Source organism: Coregonus clupeaformis, chromosome 21, assembly GCF_020615455.1.
Source record: "Coregonus clupeaformis isolate EN_2021a chromosome 21, ASM2061545v1, whole genome shotgun sequence".
Lineage (NCBI taxonomy): Eukaryota > Metazoa > Chordata > Actinopteri > Salmoniformes > Salmonidae > Coregonus > Coregonus clupeaformis.
The window spans coordinates 48,085,862-48,095,211 of NC_059212.1; the positions used below are offsets into that span (position 1 = coordinate 48,085,862).

The 9,350-nt window shown below is 41.9% G+C and overlaps 1 protein-coding gene across 1 annotated transcript in view; it reads left to right on the plus strand.

Annotated features, from left to right (window-relative positions):
- LOC121535386 (serine/threonine-protein kinase OSR1) overlaps positions 1–8,740 on the plus strand; it is a 28,072-nt gene extending 19,332 nt beyond the window's left edge. The window contains exons 10-17 of the mRNA XM_045205946.1: positions 1,005–1,070; positions 2,200–2,322; positions 2,877–2,906; positions 3,412–3,584; positions 3,887–3,939; positions 4,799–4,867; positions 5,018–5,082; positions 5,201–8,740. Coding sequence (XP_045061881.1) covers positions 1,005–1,070; positions 2,200–2,322; positions 2,877–2,906; positions 3,412–3,584; positions 3,887–3,939; positions 4,799–4,867; positions 5,018–5,082; positions 5,201–5,275 — 654 coding nt within the window. The 3' untranslated portion in view covers positions 5,276–8,740. The remainder of the gene's footprint in view (positions 1–1,004; positions 1,071–2,199; positions 2,323–2,876; positions 2,907–3,411; positions 3,585–3,886; positions 3,940–4,798; positions 4,868–5,017; positions 5,083–5,200) is intronic.
- The last annotated feature ends 610 nt before the right edge of the window (positions 8,741–9,350 follow it).

Sequence of the window (9,350 nt, forward strand, 5' to 3'; positions counted from 1 at the left end):
GAGACTGTGGTCCCAGCTCTCTTCAGGTCATTGACCAGGTCCTGCCGTGTAGTTCTGGGCTGATCCCTCACCTTCCTCATGATCATTGATGCCCCACGAGGTGAGATCTTGCATGGAGCCCCAGACCGAGGGTGATTGACCGTCGTCTTGAACTTCTTCCATTTTCTAATAATTGCGCCAACAGTTGTTGCCTTCTCACCAAGCTGCTTGCCTATTGTCCTTTAGCCCATCCCAGCCTTGTGCAGGTCTACAATTTTATCCCTGATGTCCTTACACAGCTCTCTGGTCTTGGCCATTGTGGAGAGGTTGGAGTCTGTTTGATTGAATGTGTGGACAGGTGTCTTTTATACAGTTAACGAGTTCAAACAGGTGCAGTTAATACAGGTAATGAGTGGAGAACAGGAGGGCTTCTTAAAGAAAAACTAACAGGTCTGTGAGAGCCGGAATTCTTACTGGTTGGTAGGTGATCAAATACTTATGTCATGCAATAAAATGCAAATTAATTACTTAAAAATCATACAATGTGATTTTCTGGATTTTTGTTTTAGATTCCGTCTCTCACAGTTGAAGTGTACCTATGATAAAAATTACAGACCTCTACATGCTTTGTAAGTAGGAAAACCTGCAAAATCGGCAGTGTATCAAATACTTGTTCTCCCCACTGTATATATATATATATATATATATATATATGTGTGTGTGTGTGTGTGTATATGTATATATAATGTGTATGTATATGTGTGTGTGTATATATGTGTGTATATATGTGTGTGTATATATATATATACATATATGTATGTATATATATATATATATATATATATATATATATATATATATATATATATACACACACACAAACATGCGTATATATGTGTATATATGTGTGTGTGTATATATATAGCTCTGTAGAGTACAGGACCATTTACAATATGCATGCTGTTGCAAAGGAAAATCGAACCTTCTTGTCATGTGCTTTAATGTTGTCTGTCTCTGTCTCGCAGAATAATGAATACCTGGAAGAGAAGCTGCTCCAGAAGGGTCCGTCGATAGGAGACCGATCCAAACGAGTACGACAATAACCCTTGGATGTGTATAGTGGAAGTCCACACGACATTCAGATCTGCTCCACTCTATGCAGTTCTATATTAACGCTGCGTAATGTTGCATCCCCTGAACAGGCCCCAGTTGTTATGTCAGTATAGTGGAAGAAGTGGTATGCATATTAGAATTTGTACAATATATTCAGCATGAAACATCAGGCTCTGTTGCCATGTACACCATCAAACACTACAGGGGAAAATATACTAGTTTCAAGGGATTAGATAGCGATTAAAAACTAATATTATTGAGATAAAAGATGCATGTATATACGTTTTTAAATGTATAATGTATCTCTATAGTGTTTGTCTCACTGTATGATCCTAACCAGACAGACAGTTTGTCAGCCGAGTACTCGAGGCTTACAAGAAATGAGTTAGCCATTTTTATAACTAACCCACTAATATCTTGTAGCCTATAATGTGTCTAAAAAGAATTGGTCTCTGTGTGTTTTGAGCCTAACCACGACAACCAGTCTGTGTCCAATCTGCTCAGTGCTTGTGCCAGGGTAGGCAGGCAGGCCTGCCTGCGTAGTGTCAGAAGGAGGAAGTATCCGCTGTAACGTAGAGTGCATCTTTAATATTTCAGCAGCACTAGCTAACACACAGGACCTGAAACATGGCCGGTCATGCAGAAAGTCAACATCGCATCACAAACTGTGTGCAGTAGTAGTCTAGGTCCCTTTTTTTATTTTATTTAACTAGGCAAGTCAGTTAAGAACAAATTCTTATTTACAACGACGGCCTACACCGGCCAAACCGGACGACGCTGTGCCAATTGTGCGCCGCCCCTATGGGACTCCCAATCACGGACGGTTGTGATACAGCCTGGAATCGAACCAGGGGGGTCTGTAGTGACGCCTGCAAGCACTGAGATGCAGTGCCTTAGACCGCTGCGCCACTCGGGAGGCCTGTATGGGAGGAGGGGAATAGTCCAGAATGGGTTTGTTTTGGTTTTTTGCCCATTTTTATATGTTTATGTGGTCGAGGGAATGGTCACGTGTATCCTTTTTTTTTCCTCAAAATGCCATGCTGAAGATCAAAGTGTGTTACTGTGAGTGTGTGTGTGTGTGTGTTGACCTTTTGTGCGTTGATGCAGGTGCGTCGTGTTCCTGGCTCCAGCGGTCGTCTCCATAAGACCGAGGACGGGGAGTGGGAGTGGAGTGATGACGAGTTGGACATGGAGAGTGAGGAGGGCAAGGCTGCGGTTGCGGCTCTACGGGTGAGACTACCCTAGACTACCCTACCCTAGACTACCCTACCCTAGACTACCTAGCTAGCACACCTGGCTTCAAATACTATCTCAGACCTTTCAAATACTTAAAGGGCTGATTTCCCAGACACAGATTAAGCCTAGTCCTGGGCTAAAAAGCGTCGTCAATGGAGATTCTTCATCTGAAGTGCTTTTTTTTTTTTTTTTTTGTCTAGGACTAGACTTAATCTGTGTCCGGGAAACCGGTCCTTAGGGTTTGCTCTAGCCTTGCCTGGAGTGGGTTGTGATTTCGAGACTATTCTATTGGTGTCATTGTGCCTGGCAAGCTCAATCAAGCCCAGATAAAGTATTTCAAAAATGATTTTAACTCGTATTTGAACCCAGGTGTGATAGCTGTAACCTTATTGTAGCCCTCTAGTGGTTCAAAGCCACCTAGGACTCAATCAAATTAAATAAATAAATCAGATGTTCAATCAAACCTGTTACTGTGTTGGGGGAGGAAAAAAACCTTCATCGCGTGTTCTTCTGACGTCTGTTAATCTTTGTGTCGTATTTCATTCTAGTCTCCCAGAGTGAAAGATGGATCCATCGAGGTAAGCCCTGGTGTTGGTATCAAATCAGAACACCTCAAACCTTTTTATCTGTTCATTGCAGAAACAATAGTGTGCCGACTTCAGTTGTGCGTGAAATTTGCATGAAATTGAATTAGAAGAATCATTGCCAAATGTCCTGATCTAACTCTCTCATCTGCTTCCCACAAAACATGTGTATGGACATGTAGTTAATGGGGTAACACTTTACTTAAGGCATACAGGTATAATGCATTATGGTGCGGTCATAATACATTATAAGCATCTATAGCCACGTTCACACTGCACTGAGCCCAGGGCTGACAGCCTCCTTACTCATTGGCTAAGAGAATGCACTGTGAAAAGGCCTTACATTTTAAGTCATTTGGCAGATGCTCTTATCCATAGCATTCATCTTAAGGTAGCTAGGTAAGACAACCACATAATGGTCACAACCACATTCGCATTAAACAGTTAATGAATCTCTTCCTGAGACAGTAGGAGTTTATCTTTCGTTGGTCCTCCTCAGATTTTCCCTCCAGAGGATGGTTCTCCCAGTCTGCTCCGTCCAGGAGAGGCAGGACAGGACAAGGACAAGGACAAGCCAGGTGAGGCCACCCTGATCCAGGGAGACGTCCCAGCGCAGGACCCTGCTGCCTCCACCGCCACCAAAGTCCCCATCAGCCTGGTGTTAAGGTTGAGGTATGCATCATTTAGTGCATAGGTCTTCAACCCCTGGTCCGTGGACCGGTGCTGGTCCATGGTATGTTACTGACTGGTTCCTCAGATGCTTCACTGATATGACAGTGGTTCAGTCCGTTCCCCAAGTGCTAGTTTTAATCTGTGGTCCTCCAAGGAGGAAGGGCCATAGCTTGTCTGTCCCTGGTACACATTGTTTTAGAAACACTGACCTAGTGGATGTTTCTCAAGCCTTTCTACCATGCCACACAGTTATTTCACATATCTAAATCTTATAATAACCAGTTCTAACGTTCTTCTCCCAGAAACTTGAAGAAAGAACTGAATGACATCCGGTTTGAGTTCATGCCTGGAAGAGGTAGGTGTTTGTGTTTTAAACATCACCAGGTGTTTTCTGCTCAGGAGGGGAGCGAACAGTCTGACTTTATTGCAATCTTTGTGTTTGCTTGTGTCAACAATCCTCTCTGTCTCTCTCTCGCACTTCTCTCTCTCTCTCTCTCTCTCTCTCTCTCTCTCTCGTCTCTCTCTCTCTCACCCACTCTCTCTCTCCTGTCTCTCTCTCTCTCTCTCTCTCACCCACTCTCTCTCTCATGTCTCTCTCTCTCACCCACTCTCTCTCTCCTGTCTCTCTCACCCACTCTCTCTCACCCACTCTCTCTCTCCTGTCTCTCTCTCACCCTCTCTCTCTCTCTCTCTCTCTCTCTCTCTCCTGTCTCTCTCTCACCCACTCTCTCTCTCCTGTCTCTCTCACCCACTCTCTCTCCTGTCTCTCACCCACTCTCTCTCTCACCCACTCTCTCTCACCCTCTCTCCTGTCTCTCTCTCTCTCTCTCACCCACTCTCTCTCTCTCACCCACTCTCTCTCTCTCTCACCCACTCTCTCTCTCACCCACTCTCTCTCTCTCACCCACTCTCTCTCTCTCTCCTGTCTCTCTCTCACCCACTCTCTCTCTCTCCTGTCTCTCTCACCCACTCTCTCTCTCTCCTCTCTCACCTACTCTCTCTCTTGCCTGTCTCTCTCACCCACTCGCTCTCCCTCCTGTCTCTCACCCTCTAGCTCTCTCCTCTCTCCTGTGTCTCTCTCTCCGTCTCTCCTGTGTCTCTCTCTCCCTCTCTCCTGTGTCTCTCTCTCCCTCTCTCCTGTCTCTCGCTCAACCTCTCTTCTGTCTCTCTTTCTCTCCTTCAATTCATTAGTAAACATTCTCTCTCTCTCTCAGACTCCGCTGATGGAGTGTCTCAGGAGTTGGTGTCAGCAGGACTGGTCGATGGAAAAGATTTAGTGGTCGGTGAGTAAGAAACCTAGGATAAGTCACACAAAGGCCAACAGAGTTCAGGCTGAAATGATGAACCAGCAATGACTCCAGAGCTAAAATTAGAGGATTATCTCAATGACCCCCCTCAGTAACTCCTGCTTCCCATCTCTGGGTTCTTTCCAGTTGCTGCCAATTTGCAGAAGATTGTTGATGATCCTCTCAACAATAGAAATGTCACTTTCAAACTTGTAAGTTAGCAAAACACTCCACCATTGGCCTATTGAAACAACTCTATGGCCCTGTTCAACAGCCTACGAGGAGAGATGCACTGGGAATTTCTCAATTCTCCTTTTTTTCCCTTCTCAGGCGTCTGGCATAGACGAGTCGGAGATCCCTGACGATGTGAAGCTGATGGGTTTCGCTCAGCTCAGCATCAGTTAACTCAACGTTCCGTCAACAAAGAACGACAAACAGTATTGCACAGCAGCATAGTTCTAAATTCCAAGACACCACCGCTGCCAAAGAGGAGAGCTGCATTTGTCAACCTGTAGGGATCTTTTCTTTACTGAAACCTGCTGTGTTAGTTAAAATGGACGGGCTATGAGAACGGGACCAGCGCAACAATAAAAACAACAACAACAACAACAACAGTTAGAACAGGAAATCACATTTTGAAAGAGTTTATAGCAGGACCGATCGACAACGTGTATCTGGGAGGGAGGACGACGTCGCAATCAACGATGTCATCATCGACTTAAAAAAAATAAAACAACAAACCGTTTCTTAGTTAGTGTTGTACAATCCAAAGCGTTATATAATAAAAATGTAACTGCTGCCAGTTCTGGAAGTGGGAACAACAACAACAACATAAATGCCTTTTTATCAACCGTGCCACTGAACCAAATGAGTGTTGTGTGTGTGTAGTGGCCTCCACTGGTAGACATCCTCATCTGAATCATACAGGATGCCACGTCCCAAATGGACACCTTATTCCCCTATATAGTGCATTTCCTATGGGCCTTGGTCGAAAGTAGTTTACTAGGTAGGGAATGGGGGTGACATTTGGGACGCGGACATGGTATATTAGGAAGTGTAAAGGAGGGGGGGCCTTAGTTAGTACAGATCTATTACAGTATGGATCTAAGTAGAGGGAATGAGTGACTTGAGTTTCCTTGATAATATTATTGATATTAAACTATAGGGGCCCCTAGTCTCACACAGTTAACCCCTTATTACACAGTAACTAGCCAGTTTTTCATGAACCAGAAATAACTGGCATTTATCTTTTAGTGTTTATCATAACATAAGTTGACATAAGCTTTCTGAGGTGTATCTGTTGATTATAAGCTCTCATAGGTGTATCATAAGTTGACATTAGCTGTCATAAGTTATCTTAACTGTTGACATCAGCTGTTATAACCGCTCATTGGTGTATCATTATGTTGACATAAGCTGTGGTGTTAGTTGTTCAGGTTATCCCAGACAAGACAGAAGGACAGACAGACATCGTTGCTCTAATATGAAAGGGGTCTGTTCAGGAGTGAGTCGGTGTCTGCTCTGTTCATTACATTTCTATCTGCAAACGTTCTGGACCATTAGCCGGTGTTAATACACAAAGAAGGTAAAACAATACCTTACTGAGACCTTGATTATTATGGTAAAACAATACCTTACTGAGACCTTGATCATTATGGTCTTGGGAGTGACTATGCAACTTTGTCTCTGATGTCCAGCACCAGCGGTACACTAGCCACTGGATCTCCGTTATCTCACTAGCTAGCTAGCTGTCATCATTATGTCTGTTATCTCACTAGCTAGCTAGCTGTCATCACTGTCTGTTATCTCACTAGCTAGCTAGCTAGCTGTCATCACTGTATGTTATCTCACTAGCTAGTTAGCTGTCATCACTGTCTGTTATCTCACTAGCCAGCTAGCTGTCATCAGTATGTCTCTATACATTTGTCTGTTTCGTCATCGTAGATGGACAAAATAATTTGTCGTGCTCCAATCCATCCACTCACCTGAAAGTCACCGACTGTTGTCACTCCCACTTTACGTTGTATGTTGGTTGGTTGGCAGTGTTGGGGAACCTACTATGAAAATATAGTTTACCAAGCTACCAATTACTTCACGCTAGAAGAAGTTAAGCTGCACTAAAAGCTACCCTTAAGAAAAACATAGCTTACTTAACTTAAGTTACATCCAAACTACTTTGTGAAAAATGATATCTAACTGAAATGTCAGACTACAAATTGCAGGAACAGATCTCACTGGAGTCAGATGTTAACACTATAATTTAGCCTATTAAACACAAAATAGTGAGAATTAGGCAGGTCTGATTCCAAAAAAGAATGTACATTCTTGCCTACTTCACACATTTTTATTAAATCGTTGCAACAAAAAAAACAAGTAGTGTGTAGTTCCAGTAGTTAGCTACACCGCTACATGGCTATAAAGTAACTGACTACTGAAAACACTACCTAGACTTGAATTTTGTTCGACTACCACCAACCAAGCTACTGCAAAATGGAATTCCAATTACTAGTTGAACTAAAATTTTTAATGTAGTTCACTACTCCCCAACACGGTTGGTTGATGTGTGACGTGTGTTTCCTAGTTCAGGTACTGTTGTAAATCGGTCTATTTAGCAGGGGTGTTCAAAAAAGGTACGTACATTATTATAATGGGAACGGATGATGGATGCCACAACATGCACGGTCAGTCACACACCCTCCCAAAGGTCTGTTTTTGTGAGTAGGAGGCAAAGCAAAGCATTGACTGTTTTCTGGAGTACATTTCCAAAATGGGAAGAAGGTTCTTATTGTACATATGATTACGTCAGAAAAACAACTGGTATACTTGATCAGCTCATCCAGTCTATAGGTTAAAACAATGAAACTACAGTGAGGTGTTTGTTTTTGTTTTTTTTGATTTTGTATTGAGTTTTCCCACTGTTGGCCTTCTGTTTAGATATTCATCACTAATTCCAAGTTTTGTTGCTAATCATGCCACATCTGATTTGCTAAGTTCGCACCTTTATTATTATCAATATATATATTAACATAGCTGCATATTTTAGTTAGTTCAAAAGGCTTGTGATCTGGCTCACATGCTATGCTTTTGTTTTCATGGAGATATTAATATGCAATTTGTATTTTTTGTTTTGTTTTTCCATTGTTTGTTTTTTCTTCTAATCACTGAAACCTGTCCAGTTTTAGAGTTGGTTTTCCCGTAGTAAATCACACAAACTGGAATGATGTTCCTATACAAATGTAAAAGTAGTTCTAGCTAACAAATGCAAATGACACAACTGACACCATTCCCGCTAGTGTGATATGTTGCTTTCAGACTGAGCAATATGTTGAAGAAAGTTAGCCTGGGTGCCAGTCTCTTTGTACCATCATGCCAAATCCCTGTCACTCATTGTCATGGAAAACAATGTAATTGGCATGAGAATAAACAGATTTGAGACACCCCTCCTATATTGTGATACCATTTGGAAAGCCACTGTTGTCAGGTAGATATGTCACAAGGCAAACTCTTTGAATGATGAGTATTTATTATGACACTCACTTGGATCTGAATGAACTTTATGATTTGGTTATTTTTATTTGTTGGAAGTTGGTTTACTTAAAACCAATGCATATATTTTCGATGTTATGTGTATCGTCACAAAACGTGCAAGTGATCAAAATCAATTGTGTTGATTATTTGAAGAATGTTATTTGTGAAACCTTAGAATTAAATTACAAAACTTGATGTCATGAATTAAAAGCCCTTTGCAGAATCAATGTTGTAAATGTGCTGTTAACATTTTTTGCCATCACACAAAAACATGAAAATAATTCTGGTCAACTATTATTTCAAAAAACTGGTGAATAGGCAAATAAAATCTCATGATTTGAACCAAGTCCCAAGAGTTTTCTTTATATACGTTCATAGTCCGTTTTATGCAGGTGTTTGGTAAATAAAAACATTGTGAATCTGGGTCATGGCACAACTGTAGCCGGCGTCACTGTGCTGCTACCAGTAACGCTTCCTTCCCTGGCTTGAACTAGTGACCCTTAGCTCGCAAAAACACGTGACTTCCCGCTTGACAACATACAAACCAGTTGCGCCACTGAAAAGGATCCAATTAATTGCCAACATTTCAAACTGTGGGTGAGTTTTGTACCAGATAATCTCAATCCGTTTAGATGTGCTTTTCCTGATCATGTGACCTGAACCGGAACAACTCTTGTGTCCTAGTTACAGCCTGTAAATGGTTTTCAGAGTCTGGTCACAAGGTCAGGAAAATCTACTGGCCATTGCAAGCATAGCCAGATAATAGTTTCAGTTAAAGTGATGCTACAGAGGTTTTGTATAATTTCAGCCAGTAGTTTTGAAAGTAGCCTAGTGCTCACAAGACAAGTCACAATTGTCTACAATGTCAACCATTTCGTATATATGTTACGTCCTGCAATTTGTATGATATGTTACGGATTCCAATTTGTACAATATGTTACGAATTTGTAAG